Source organism: Hyperoodon ampullatus (assembly GCF_949752795.1).
Source record: "Hyperoodon ampullatus genome assembly, chromosome: 12".
Classification (NCBI taxonomy): Eukaryota; Metazoa; Chordata; class Mammalia; order Artiodactyla; family Ziphiidae; genus Hyperoodon; species Hyperoodon ampullatus.
The window spans coordinates 67,318,920-67,334,919 of record NC_136925.1 but is presented as its reverse complement, the minus strand read 5'-3'; the positions used below and the strand labels follow the sequence as shown (position 1 = coordinate 67,334,919).

The 16,000-nt window shown below is 35.9% G+C and overlaps 1 protein-coding gene across 3 annotated transcripts in view; it reads right to left on the bottom strand.

Annotated features, from left to right (window-relative positions):
- VTA1 (vesicle trafficking 1) overlaps window positions 1-16,000 on the bottom strand; it is a gene marked incomplete at its 5' end in the record, with an annotated part of 70,250 nt that overhangs the window by 15,720 nt on the left and 38,530 nt on the right. For all 3 annotated transcript variants that reach the window (XM_079716553.1, XM_079716554.1, XM_079716555.1), the window contains one exon: window positions 4,386-4,559. In XM_079716553.1, coding sequence (XP_079572679.1) covers window positions 4,386-4,559 — 174 coding nt within the window. The remainder of the gene's footprint in view (window positions 1-4,385; window positions 4,560-16,000) is intronic.

Genomic DNA, 16,000 nt, shown 5'->3' with positions numbered 1-16,000 from the left:
AAATGGAAATCAAAAGAAAGCTGGAGTAGCAATTCTCATATCACACAAAATAGACTTTAAAATAAAGACTATTACAAGAGACAAAGAAGGACACTGCATAATGATCAAGGGATCAATCCAAGAAGAAGATATAACAATGGTAAATATTTATGCACCCAACATAGGAGCACCTCAATACATAAGGCAAATGCTAACAGCCATAAAAGGGGAAATCAACAGGAACACAATAATAGTAGGGGACTTTAACACACCACTTTCACCAATGGACAGATCATCCAAAATGAAAATAAGGAAACACAAGCTTTAAATGACACATTAAACAAGATGGACTTAACTGATATTTATAGGACATTCCATCCAAAAGCAACAGAATACACTTTCTTCTCAAGTGCTCATGGAACATTCTCCAGGATAGACCATATCTTGGGTCACAAATCAAGCCTTGGTAAATATAAGAAAATTGAAATCATATCAGGTATCTTTTCCGACCACAATGCTAGAAGACTAGATATCAATTAGAGGAAAAAAATCTGTAAAAAATACAAACACATGGAGGCTAAACAATACACTACTCAATAACCAAGAGATCACTGAAGAAATCAAAGAGGAAATGAAAAAATACCTAGAAACGAATGACAAAGAAAACACAACCACCCAAAACCTATGGGATGCAGCAAAAGCAGTTCTCAGAGGGAAGTCAATAGAAATACAATCCTACCTCAAAACAAGAAAAATCTCAAATAAACAACCTAAAGCAATTAGAGAAAGAAGGACAAAAAAAACCCAAAGTTAGCAGAAGGAAAGAAATCATAAAGATCAGATCAGAAATAAATAAAAAAGAAATGAAGAAAACAATAGCAAAGATCAATAAAACTAAACCCTGGTTCTTTGAGAAGACAAACAAAATTGATAAACCATTAGCCAGACTCATCAAGAAAAAAAGGGAGAAGACTCAAATCAACAGAATTAGAAATGAAAAAGGAGAAGTAACAACTGACACTGTAGAAATACAGAGGATCATGAGAGATTACTACAAGCAATTATATGCCCATAAAATGGACAACCTGGAAGAAATAGACAAATTCTTAGAAAAGCGCAACCTTCCAAGACTGAACCAGGAAGAGATAGAAAATATAAACAGACCAATCACAAGCACTGAAGTTGAAACTGTGATTAAAAATCTTCCAACAAACAAAACTCCAGGACCAGATGGCTTCACAGGTGAATTCTATCAAACATTTAGAGAAGGGCTAACACCTATGCTTCTCAAACTCTTCCAAAATATAGCAGAGAGAGGAACGCTCCCAAACTCATTCTATGAGGCCACCATCACCCTGAAACCAAAACCAGACAAAGATGTCACACAAAAAAGAAAATTACAGACCAATATCACTGATGAACATAGATGCAAAAATGGAAATAAAAACAAAACTAAACAAATGGGACCTAATGAAATTTAAAAGCTTTTGTACAGCAAAGGAAACCATAAACAAGACAAAGACAACCCTCACAATGGGAGAAAATATTTGCAAACAAAGCAAATGACAAAGGATTAATCTCCAAAATATACATGCAGCTCATGCAGCTCAATATCAAAAAAACAATCAACCCAATCCAAAAATGGGCAGAAGACCTAAACAGACATTTCTCCAAAGAAGATATACAGATTGCCAACAAACACATGAAAGGATGCTCAACATCACTATCATTAGAGAAATGCAAATCAAAACCACAATGAGGTATCACCTCACACCGGTCAGAATGGCCATCATCAAAAAATCTACAAACAATAAATGCTGGAGAGGTGTGGAGAAAAGGAAACCCTCTTGCACTGTTGGTGGGAATGTAAATTGATAAAGCCTCTATGGAGAACAGTATGGAGGTTCCTTAAAAAACTACAAATAGAACTACCATACGACCCAGCAATCCCACTATTGGTCTATACCCTGAGAAAACCATAATTCAAAAAGAGTCATGTATCACAATGTTCATTGCAGCACTATTTACTATAGCCAGGACACGGAAGCAACCTAAGTGTCCATCGACAGATGAATGGATAAAGAAAATGTGGCACATATATACACTGGAATATTACTCAGCCATAAAAAGAAACGAAATTGAGTTATTTGTAGTGAGGTGGATGGACCCTGAGTCTGTCATACAGAGTGAAGTGAGAAAGAGAAAAATAAATACCGTATGTTAATACATATATATGGAATCTAAGAAAAAAATAATGGTTCTGATGAACCTAGGGGCAGGAAAGGAATAAAGATGTGGATGTAGAGAACAAACTTGAGGACACAGGGAGAGGGAAGGGTAAGCTGGGCCAAAGTGAGAGAGCAGCACTGACATATATGCACTACCAAACGTAAAGCAGGTAGCTAGTGGGAAGCAGCCTCATAGCACAGGGAGATCACCAAGGTGCTTTGTGACCACCTAGAGGGGTGGGATAGGGAGGGTGGGAGGGAGACGCAAGAGGGAGGGGATATGGGGATGTATATATATACATATAGCTGATTCACTTTGTTATACAGCAGAAGTTAACACAACATTGTAAAGCAATTATACTCCAATGAAGATGTTAAAAAAAAAGATAACCAACAAGGGCCTACTGTATAGCAAAAGAAACTCTACTCAATATTCTGTAATAAAATATATGGGAAAAGAAAAAGGAAAAAAAAAAGGAAAGGGAAGCTAATTTGCTGAACACTGATTTTGTGTTAGGAATAGTAGTCAATTTTCATACTTCTTCCCTTTTAATGAAACAACTATGAGAAGTATGATTAATTTCATTTTAAAAGAGGGAAAAACCTCAGTCAGAAACTGAGTAACAGTTGAGTTTGTGGTTTAGCAAGGAGTAGAAACTAATAACTAATACTATGTGACTCCCAAGTGTATTTTATTCTCACTTCACCCTTCTGTAAGGATGCTTGTGTTGGAGGCTCTTGGTCAGTTTTTAAATTTACTACCAATAGTATAACTTGAGCAGTATTTATCAAAGGCAAATACATCTAAATATGTAGCTGGTTTTGCTTACTTCATTTTACCCTGGAAATACTGAATATTCCCAAAAGATAATAAAATATTAAAAACAGTGTTCCATGAAATTTTACTTACAAAACTAATGGAAATTGGCCTATTAATTCCATCACATAGACCTTAAAGCAATGAAAAGTCAGGCAGGGTAAAATATACAGAATGATGATACTAAAGAGATCAGTGTTAAAATTATCATGTTCATCAACATGCTTACAAAAATGTTTGCATTATTTGTAGATGATATGAAGTTGAAAGCTTTAAAATAGGAGGAAAGAAACTAATCATAATTGCTGCTACAAGGGTCAAAACAGAAAACTCTTAAATGTTGTTCAACTCATGCAAAATAACCTAAATGGTTTGGGTAAACTGAGGCTGAAAATTTGAAAGTCAATGAAGTAATGGTGAATAACCGCAATAGTAGAAATCAAGGCACAAAGACAACTTTTATTCTATTAATTAAATATTTTGAAATATATAGGTTACTACCATAGATTACCCTTATGCTGAGATAAAAGTTTAAAAACAATTTTTGGAAAAAAAATTACAACTAATTAAATTTAAGATTTATTTAAACTATGGTTTTAAATGCGCCTCTATTTGGAAGTAAGGGTGATACTCTGTCAACAATACAAGTAAACAAGAGTATCTGAAACTTTCAAAAGTTTATCTTATGACACTGACTTATCCCTGGAGACTAGTTTTGTCAGATCTTTTTTCTATGAAAACACAGACATATAGTACTAATTTATTCAAAGATAGCAGGCATCACTTCTGTGGTTTATTTTTAGACACGTTTGTAATATTAAAAAACCAACCAAACAAACCCCAACCCCCCTCCTTTCACTTGTCTGTGAATCCACTGCTATTGAGATTCTGTGCCTCAAAGCTTGCTCCTTCATCAATAATACCCATGTTGAGGGCGGAGACAGGGTCCTAAGGGAATAAGTCAAGAAAAATGAATCTTGCGATCACAGTGGGAACCTGACAGACACATCCTATAATAAGCCCCACTCACCTCAGTGCTATTCTTGAACAGTGAAGGGGAAAGAAAGGGAGGTGAAGAAAAAGAAAACAGCTACACACACGAAAAGCACAGGAACTTTACTAATAAAACATAAGGTCAATAGTAATCAATTGCACATAAATATATTTTGTCATTTCTTAAAAAATTAAAATACAACTAATATTAAAACTTCAACAAAAAGGATGTAATTTTTTGGTGGGTTCAAGTGGAACTTAAAAGATCTTATCATGCTTTAGGACCATCATTATGAGACACACATACGAGAAGTGCAGTTGTTATTTATGAAAGGAGAGTTCACACTCGTTAAGCTTCAACTTCCTACCTGTGCTATGAGGCACTTCTGCTGGGGTATTAGCTGGAGCGTGGGCACCGGGAGGAATCTGTATTCCAGTATAGCTGCTCGATGGCATGTTGCTTGGGTCATACGTTGAAGATGAAGACTGAGGTGGCTGACTGGGCAGAGAGGCTGTTCCAGCGTCTTCATTTTCCTCAACATCTATTATATAATATACATGCAATGTTAAATGAGGTCCACACAGTCCCTGATTCATGGGGTTTTTGTACGATGGTGCAAAAGTGATAGGAACTCAGTAGAAACCACACTTTGAACTTTGATCTTTTCCCAGGCTAGCGATATGCAGTATAGTACTCTCTGTGATGCTGGGCAGCTGCAGCCACAGCTCCCAGTTAGCCACGCAATCACAAGAGTAAAAAACCGATACACTTATAACCATTTTGTTTTTCACTTTCAGTACACTATTCAGTAAATTACATGAGATATTCAACACTTTATTATAAAACAGGCTTTGTGTTAGATGACTTTGCCCAACTGTGGGCTACTGTAAGTGTTCTGAGCACTTTTAAGGTAGGCTAGGCTAAGCTATGATGTTCAGTAGGGTAGGTGTATTAAATATATTTTCAAATTATATTTCAAATTTAAGATGGGTTATCAGGATATAACCCCATTGTAAGTTGAGGAAGATCTGTATTTTGAAATAGAAATGCCAAATATTCTTATTTTGCTATACGGACGTGACAGACATTTGAATGTAATTCTATTTAATGCAATTGATAAGCAGCTTCTCTTAAAATAATTGTTTTAATTTTTTTCCTTTTCTTAAAACACTTAGTTGTGCCTGGCAGTATGATCAACATTTCTTTAAATTAATACTTTCCAACTCTGTAACATCTTTGCATATATTATATTTTTCTTAAAAATAAATTTTCTTTAAACCCATTCTTTAAATTTATGAAAAATGGAGGACATTTTTGGCAAAACATGTCACATTTATGCTCTCCATAAGAACTTTACTCTCTGACAGCTGTCTTTTACTCAATATTTATTGTTTACTAGCTATTAAATGATTACCTGTGTGTTGTTCAACAAATTAATAAACAAAAACAAAGGAATAAAATTTCACATTGAGCTGTCTATGTAGAAAGAAGTAATAAGGGAGCCACTTTTGGGAATTTTACTAAGTAAAGTTGTAGATGTAAGTATACTTTATATATATATCATTTTCTCCCATATTAGAGAACTCTAACACTAATACACCCTGGGAAGGAAAAAACAAACAAACAAACAAACAAAAAAACCCCCAACACTTTTTAAAGACACTGGCAAGTGATCAAAAGCTGGTAGAAATTAAAGTGAAGATGGCCCTTGAGAGAGGAAATCTCACCAGGTAAAGTCTGCTTTCATGCGGTTTTTCACCTGAGGGCACCCAAAAGTCTATGCAAAAGAAAGAGTTGCAGAGAAGTGAGCCTTGAAATGTGTGTACGAACTTCAACTAAATACCCATATGGCCCTGAACTATGCACGCACACTCAGGGAAGATTCTAAGGGGCCTGAAGAAAGCAACAGCCTTAAAGCTGAAAGAAAAGAGGGGCAGTGTTTGAGTTCAGGCAAGTTAACCGTCTGCTAGAACAAGAATCAAGACTTTGCAGAGGAAGATAACTGAATGCAAAGCTACAAGATGTTATCAATAATAAAAATTATTAGAAATATGGGGGCGGGGGGGGGAGAAAATGTGACCAGAGTCAGTAGAAAAGGAGAGCCTATAGAAAAAGACCCCAGGGCTTCCTTGGTGGCACAGTGGTTGAGAGTCCGCCTGCTGATGAAGGGGACGCGGGTTCGTGCCCCGGTCCGGGAGGATCCCACATGCCGCGGAGTGGCTGGGCCCGTGCGCCATGGCCGCTGAGCCTACGCATCTGGAGCCCGTGCTCCGCAACGGGAGAGGCCACGGCAGTGAGAGGCCCGCGTACCGCGATGAGAGGAAAAAAAAAAAAAAAAAAAAAAAAAAGACCCCAGCATGCCCCAGATACTGAAATTAGCAGAAAATAACTTTAAAGCAGGTACTATAAATGCATTCAAGGCCACAGAGAAAAATGTAGTCATAATGAATGAAAGAAGAAAAATTCACCAGAGAAAAGAAAACTGTAAGAGGGAACAGAAGCAGATGGGACTAAGAGAAAACAAATGGCTAAAACAGTAGGCTTAAATATAGTAATTACATGAAATGTAAATGGCTAAACACTATTTTGAAGGCTGATGTTGAAAGACTGAAAAATAAAAGACACACTTATGTGCTTTAAGACTCAGATACGTTTAAACTGAAAGGATGAAAATACATACCATATAAATATCAAGAGGCAAAAGCTGAAAGTGGCTAATTTCAGTAACAGACAAAACAGAATTCATGTCAAGGAATATGAGCAGAGATATAATTGGATGTTTCATAATGATAAAAAGGTTAGGTCAATTTAAAAAAAAAGCAATTGTAGGGCTTCCCTGGTGGTGCAGTGGTTAAGAATCCACCTGCCAATGCAGGGGACACAGGTTCGAGCCCTGGTCCGGGAAGATCCCACACGCCGCGGCGCAACTAAGCCCACACACCGCGGTGCAACTAAGCCCATGCGCCACAACTACTGAGCCTGAGCACTAGAGCCCACGAGCCAAAACTACTGAGCCTGCATGCCACACCTACTGAAGCCCACGCACCTAGAGTCCTTGCTCTGCAACAAGAGAAGCCACCACAATAAGAAGCCGGCGCAACACAATGAGCACCGCAATGAAAAGTAGCCCCCGCCCGCCACAATTAGAGAAAGCCCACGTGCAGCAATGAAGATCCAACGTAGCCAAAAATAAATAAATAAATTTACATATATATAAAAAAAGCTATTGTAAAAGTGTATGTGCCTAATAAAATAAAGTTTCTAGTGAAAAAAAGCTGACAGAACTAGTAAAATCCCCATAGTTGGAGAATAAAATATCAATTAAAATATTAATTAAAATATACCCTTATATAATTCATATTCACAGAACACCACATCTAATAACTGCAGAATACATTCTTTTCAAATGCACATGCAACATTCACCAAGACAGATAATATTTTGGGCCACGAAATAAATCTTAATGAACTTTGAAATACTGAAATCTTACAAAAAAATGTTCCCTGACCAAAACAGAATTAAATTTAGACAGCTAGAAAAGCCCAAATATTTTAAAATTAAACAGTATACTTCTAAATAATCCATTCCCCAAAAAAGAAATCACAAAGAAAATAGAAATTATTTTGAATTAAATGATATCACAATTTGTGGGATGACATTAAATCAGTGCCTAGAAGAAAACTGATAGTTTTAAATGTTTGTATTAGAAAAAAAGAGAGGCTTATTTATTTTTTCTTTGGCTACACTGCGAGGCTTGCAGGATCTTAGTTCCCTAACTAGGGGTCAAACCTTGGCCCCCGCAGTGAAGGCACTGAGTCCTAACCACTGGACTGCCAGGGAAATTCCCAAAAAAAGGCTTAAAATTTTAAAAAGTCTACATTTTCTCCTTAAGAAGCTTAAAAAAAAGGGCAAATTAAATTTCAAGTACAGAGAAGGAAAAAAATAAGAGCAAATATAAAGGAAGTAGAAAATAAGACAGAAAAAATCTTGAAGAGCATTTGTTGAAACAATAAAAAATATTGAAAATAATATGGATTAGAAAAAAAAGGAAATAGATACTACAAATATTAAGAATTAAAGAGGGCTTCTCTGGTGGCACACTGGTTGAGAGTCCGCCTGCCGATGCAGGGGACACGGGTTCGTGCCCCAGTCCGGGAAGATCCCACATGCCGCGGAGCAGCTAGGCCCATGAGCCATGGCTGCTGAGCCTGCACGTCTGGAGCCTGTGCTCTGCAACGGGAGAGGCCACAACAGTGAGAGGCCTGCGTACCGCAAAAGAAGAAGAAGAAAAAAAAAGAATTAAAGAGGTTATATCAATACCAATCCTACAGACATTAGGGGATAATGAGGACAACAAAGAAATATTAAGCCAATAAACTGGAAAACCTAAGTGAAATGTCTTCATCCTTTTAATGTCTGCAGGATCATTATCATCATGAAACAGAGACACTAACTATCAAAACTCACCCAAGAAAAAGATCATCTGAATAGGTCTATATCTATTAAAGAAACTGAATTCATAGCTATAAACATTCTTACAAAGAAAACACCTAGCCTCAATAAGTGGTGAATTCTATGTAAGAAATAATACCAATCTCATGCAAACACTTTAAGAAAACAGGAAGAAAAATCGCTGTCAACTTGTTTTCTGAAGCCAGTGTAACCTTGATTAGCAAAACTCACGAAGATTTGAACATGGTCACAAAACTCCTTAACATCAGAATCAAATCTAGCCATATATTAAAGGGATAATATACCTCATGACCAAGTGGGGTTCACCAAGGAGTGTAGGGTTGATTTAACATTTGAAAATCAATCAGTGTAACTCATATTAATAGAATGTAAGAGGAAAAACAGTATAATTTCAATAAATGCATAAAAAGTATTTAAAAAAATTTAACATCCATTTATGACAAAAGTTTTCAGCACCCTAGGAAAATAAAGGGAATCCTTCAGTATCAGAAGGGCAAAAAAACCAAACCAAAACAATGCACATATTTATCATGGCTGGTGCAACAGACAAGAAAAAGAAAGAAAAGGTATGAAGATTGGAAAAGCAGCAGCAAAACTCTCTCCTTGCAGATGAGATGATTACCTACATAGAAACTCCCAAAGAATCTACAGAACTACCATCAAGACTCAAGTCAATGTAGCAAGGTTGCAAGACATAAGATTATACAAAAATCAATTTGTATTTCATACACTAAAAGTAAACATTGGAAAATGAAATTAAAATAATTCCACTTATAAGAGAACTTTTCATTCATTTTCATAAAATACTTAATTTAACAAAAGAGGTACAAAATCTCTACTCTGAAAAATACAAAATACTGCTGATAGAAATTAACAAAGGCTTAACAAATGGAAAGATATGTTCATATATTGAAAGACTCAATTTTGTTGAGATATGAATTCTCCCTAAATTGATCTATAAATTCAATGCAATATTGATCCTAATTCCAGTAGGCTTTTTGTTAATGGAAACTGGGAAACCTATTCTAAAATTTATGTGGAAACTCAAAGGACATAGAATGGCTAAGAAAATCTTGAAAAAGAAGAGAAGAGTTGGAGGATTTAAATAGTCTGACTCCAAGATTTACTATAACAAGGTGGAAGGCAGTGTGATATTGGTACAGGCGAGAAAAATACATCAATGCCACTGAAAAGAGTTCAGAAATAAAATCACACTTACATGGTTAATGAATTTTTGACAAAGGAACTAAAGAAATTCAAGAAGGAAAGGAAAGTGTGTAACAAATGATGCTGGAATAACAGGACATCCTTATGGAGGAAAGAATCCTGATTTCCTACCTTACACCCTATGCACAAAAAATTTAAGATCTGAGGGCTTCCCTGGTGGCGCAGTGGTTGGGAGTCCGCCTGCCGGTGCAGGAGACACGGGTTCGTGCCCCAGTCTGGGAGGGTCCCGCATGCCGCGGAGCGGCTGGGCCCGTGGGCCATGGCCGCTGAGCCTGCGCGTCCGGAGCCTGTGCTCCGCAACGGGAGAGGCCGCGGCGGTGGGAGGCCCGCGTACCGCAAAAAAAAAAAAAAAAAAATTTAAGATCTAATCAAGGTCTAAAAGTAAAAGCTCAAACTAAAATCTTCTAGATTAAAAACATGAGAGAGAATTTTTGAGGTTGAGTTAGGTAAAGATTTCTTCTTTTAATTTAATTTTTATTTATTTACTTTTATATATTTTTTGGCTGCGCTGGGTCTTTGTTGCTGTGCGTGGGCTTTCTCTAGCTGCGGCGAGCGGGGACTACTCTTCGTTGTGGTTTGTGGGCTTCTCATTGCGGTGGCTTCTCTTTTGTGGAGCACGGGCTCAAGAAGCGCGGGCTTCAGTAGTTATGGCACATGGGCTTAGTTGCTCCGCGGCATGTGGGATCTTCCCGGACCAGGGATCGATCTTGTGTCCCCTACATTTGCAGGTGGATTCTTAACCACTGAGCCACCAGGGAAGTCCAGGTAAAGATTTCTTAGGACACAATAGCCATAAAATTTTAAACATTACAAATTATACTTCATCAGGATTAAAGACTCTTTGGTAATCAAAAGATAGTTAAGAAAATAAGAAGGCAAGCAACAGAACAAATATTTGGGAGTAAATATCTGCAAAACATGTATTTGACAAAGGACTTTTATTCATAATTTTAAACAACTCAATAATAAAAAGACAAACAACCCATTAAAAATGGGCAAATACATCAATATTCATAGCAGCATTATTCACAATAGCCAAAAGACAGAGACAACCAAAATACCCATCAATGAATGACTGATAACCAAAATGTGGTATATACATACAACGGAATATTATTCAGGCTTTGAAATGAAATTCCAACACATCCTACAACATGGATGAACCTGCAGGACATTATGCTAAAAGAAAGCCAGTCACAAAAGGACAGATACTGTATGATTCCACTCAGATGAGTTACCTAGAGTAGTCAATTCACGGAGGCAGAAAAGAGAAAGGTGGTTACCAGGGGCTGGGGATGGTGGGAGTAAAGGGGAGTTATTGTTTAATGGACACAGAATTTCAGTTTGAGAAGATGAAGATCATTCTGGAGATGGACGGTGGTTACAGGCTAAACAGTCTGAATGTACTTAATGACAGTCAACTGTACATTTTAAATGGTTAAAATTGTAAATTTTATAGTATATGTCTATTTTACCACAAAAAATGGGTAAAAGATTTAAACAGATACTTCATAAATATATATAAAAAGCCAATACACGCAGAGCTCAGTATCACAGTCATTGGGAAAATGTACCTTAAATCACAATGTAGAACCCTTACACATGGGTCAGAATGGCTATATTTAAACATACTACCAACAATACCAAGTGTAAGCAAGGATACAGAGCAACAGAAACTAATACACTGCTGATGAGAGTATAAATGGTACACTAACTTCAGAAAATGGTTTGTGAGTTTCTTAAAAATTAAACAGCAATTCTGCTGTAGCTATTGACCCAGAGGAATTGACAATATGCCATGTGTTCACATATAGCATGTGAAATATGTCTGAAAAATATATGTATTTCAATGTCAAGAAGCTTGATTCATCATAACCTCAAATTGTAAACAACAATGTCCACTAGCAGATGAAGTGATAAACAAATTGTGGTATCCATACAATGAAGTACTACTCAGCAGTAAGAAAGAATGTACTACTGATAAATAACACATGGGTGTATCTCACAGATATAATGCTTAGAGAAAAATGCTGGGCTCATTTGACATTATGACTCCATTTATACAAAGCTCTAGAACAGGCAAAACTAGTTTTTGGTTAAACAAACAACAAAATCATTTGCTTCTCAAGGCGGGAATAGACTGGGAAGGAGTACAAGGTAATTTCTAGGGGTAATGGAAATGTTCTATATTTAGAGAGCTGTGTGTCAAGTCACTGCATTACATATTTAAGATGCATGAGGTTTTACATTAAAAAAATAATAACTAAGCAAACAGGAAACTAATTTGTATGTTTGCTTTTTACAGTGGTATGAATTAACGATTCTGACTCTATCATGTTTTCCAGACATGAACAAATGAGTGAATAAGTTAAAGATAAGGATTTGTAGTGCTGAAGAATGAATGAATACTTTCTTGTTCTGTCTTCTGACAGGGACCAGAAGCAATGATATACCAGTAACAATGAGTACAGCTAGTGCCCAGGACTTGGCTTCTAAATATCATTCTTCACTAAAAAAGGACTCAGAGCTCTTTAAAGAAAGGCTCATTCTAGGGGCTGGGGCAAAGAAAGAACTAGATGTACTTGGAACATTCTGAAGTGTCAGAAAGCAAGGAAGGAAGTTCAAATCTCCAAGAAGGATAGGAATATATAAAAAAAGACACATAACCCAGTTTGGAAAACTCCCACTGTATGATTCTGGCACAATTTGACCATTATAATAAGAATGGATAGTACTGGGTTATAATCACTGCATATAAATTCATGATCACATACTAACATAATTAAATGAATACATATACAAATGGAGGAGACACGAAAAGCTCTTCCTTATAGTATAATGCCAATTAATACATAAGGAAGGATGGTATTAGAAAATCATCAGGAGATGCTAAACATAGTGGATAAAGTGTCATAAAAAATAGAATACTTACATGGTTTCAAAGTAACTTCCACAAACTACTTATTAATAACAAAGGAAAAAATAATTTTAAAGTGGAATGATGTAGATGATACCGATACCACACTGTATGAGTGATCAGTTAATATCACCAATATTTCAACAGAATCATACTTCCAATATGGGGTAGAGAGAAATCTATATCACTGGGGTGTATTTCTGCTAAAAATGCACAACCTTAATAGAACTATGAGGCAAAATCAGTCAAACCCAAACTGAGAGACAGTCTGCAACTAGCTTGTACTCTTCAAAAAGGTCAAGGGAAGAAACACCTAGAAAGGCTGAGGAACCATTTCAGATTAATAAGGAACTAAAGGGACATGACAACTAGATGCAGTGCATAAAGGGACATGACAACTAGATGCAGTGCATGACCCCAGGCTGGATCTTGGAGGAGGAAAAAAAAAGCTACAGAGGGCATTACTGAATCAACTAATCAAAGCTGAATGAAGTACTTTTGGAGTAAAAGAGCATATCTCCAATTTATTTTCAAATACTTCAAAAAAATTTATATATGTAAAATGATACCTTCTTGTAGAACCGTAAGCCATTTCCAAGGAGATACTGTTAAAAGTTATGACATTAACACTAGATTATGACACTTTAAGGTTTAGATTAACCATGTATTGACTTATTTTATATCTCCCATATTATCTAACCAACAATCTTAATAACAAATATTTACTGAGACTAAAAAATGTTGACGTTAACTATACCTTAGGCTTTTCCAAAAGAAGGAAACTTTAAATCACTAGAAATTTGAAAGAAACAATTACCACCTTCATTAGTTTTTATTTTTTTATTGCTGGGGTATAGGTTAATATTGATCACCTAAAAACAATATCATTTTGCAGATACTGAAATCAAGTGGATATGGAAACTTAGAGTTTGAATGTTAACAGATATCCCTTCAGTTGAGCCTAAATTTTTTTCCAGAACACTTTTTTGTACCAATCATATGGCTTCCTTAAGTATTTTCTGACAATACGGTGATATAGTACTGTTTTCAAAAATTAAGTATACTTCTTTTTTTTCTTACTCTAAATTAACTAAGGTATAGTATCTATTATTTTTTACTAGCTTTACTAGAATTCAATTCCAGAATGACAGAAAATTAGACTTTTATTAAACAATACCTTTTACATCTAGAATATCTTATACAATTAAAAAACACAAGAGAATATAATGCTACATTGAGAAAAAGAAAAATCAGTTTTAAGGAAGAGTTTTTGCATACATATTCAGATTTAATAACATCCTCTTTTAGAGCTGTAAGCCATTTCTGAGCAGACACTGTTAGATGTTATGACATCTAACATAGACGTTAGAATTACAAAGATTTGGGTTCAAATCCTAGGTTCCATTAACTAGTCATTAGAACTTGGATAAGGATGCCCAGCTACCAACAGAATTATATGGGGACTAAATTAGATAATATATGTAAAATGTCTATCACAGTGCCTAACACCTAGCATGTACTCTATAAATTATAAATATTATCATAAATTATGAAAATACTCACTTTATTAAACAATATATATTTTATAAGAAACTATACGTACATACATAAAATAGCTCTGCAGAAATTCACATGAAGGAAGACTTTTACAGATAGGCAGGATTCAGACAGGTAAAGAAAGATGAACATTTTAGGAGGGAGAAATGGTTTTAATTAAAGAGAAAAAGGTACTTTCTTGCTGTTAACTTCTATGGATGTAATAAAGGGTTTATATAGTTGTTATGGACTGAACTGTCCCCCCAAAATTCGTATGATGAAGCCGTAACCCCCAATGTGATGGTATCTGGAGACAGGGTTTTTAGAGGTAACTACAGGTTAAATGAGGTCATAAGGGAGGAGCCCTAATCCAACAGGAATGATCTGTGCCTCTCCCCCTCTTTTGCCCCCTCTCCTTGACACTCCACCATATGAGAACAGAAAGAAGGTGGTCCTCTGAAAGCCAGGAATTAGATCTTCACCAGAAACCAAACTCTGCTGGACCTTGATCTTGGATTTTCCAGCCTCCAGAACTGTGAGAAAATAAATGCCTTTTGTTTAAGCCACCCTGTCTATGGTATTTTGCTATGGCAGCCCTAGAGGACTAAGACCACAGGAGATAGGAGTAGGAAATAAAACTGGTCAGTGCCAGATCGTGGTGAGTCTTGCTTGGTAGGCTAAGGATCTTGGATCTTTTCTTTTGGAAAACTGGAAGTGACTAATGGTTTTGTAAACAGTAGGACTAACATAAAACATGCCTGATTGTGGTCAGTATTAAAGCAGCGAAGGAAGTATGTAAAACATTCCAAAATATTAAATGAAAAAGTGAGAAATAAGGTTGTAGCAATACACTTGAAAAAATCCAATTTCACCGCCATGATGTAAATAACTCCAAAACTTAACCATGTCTTAGAATAGTTAACTTTAAACAGTTAATAACAACTTAATATTACAGTATTCATGCTATAGTGTTAGTAAAAAGAACAAAGGACTTTGAGTATAATTCAACTTCTGGTTCTCCTTTTCTGTGGTTCTAAGACATTAGGCAGGCCAAAACCCAGAACCTCAATTTCCTCTTCTGTAAAACAGAAATAACATCAACTGTCTCTTGGAGATTTCTGAGGGTATGAGATACATGAAAATGATCTGCAAGCTTTAAGGCATTATATGAATGCAAGGCATTTATTATATGACTGCAAGAAGCATTCTATGTGAAAAAGGCTACCTCAAGATTAAACAAGGATATATCAGGAAGTGTCCTTCAGGAATAGATAGCAAAAAATTCATTTGAAATAACGCATAAAAGCTTGCTTCTCTAGGAGAAGAGCTGCAAAAACAGTTTATACATAGTATTTATATGTAGAACTGTAGTGTTGCGTTTTTACTGAGTGGCATTATAAAATTCTAAATAGTCCTCCAAATGAATGAATAAATAAACCAACCAACCAGATGTAGAACAGTGTGTGTATTACCAATTGTGTGAAAAAAAGTGAGGGTATATATTCCTATTTACTAGTAATTTATAAAAAATAATCTCTGTAAAAATACACAAAACACTAAAACATTTACTTATTTGGGTTTCAGTAGAATCTGGGAAGATAAAGGGTGTGGTGGAAAGGAGAATTTCACTTCTTATTTCTTATATACTGTATAAATTTTTAACCATGTGAAAGTATTACCTGCCCCCCTCCCCAAAAAACCCACCTCAGGTATATACAAAATAAATTCAGTATTCTTTGTAGTTTGGAAACATTTTACAGATTAAAAAAGGATTGCCTGTCCCACGTAGGAAAGAAATATGATTAGAGGCCGGAGACAGAGCAGTTGAC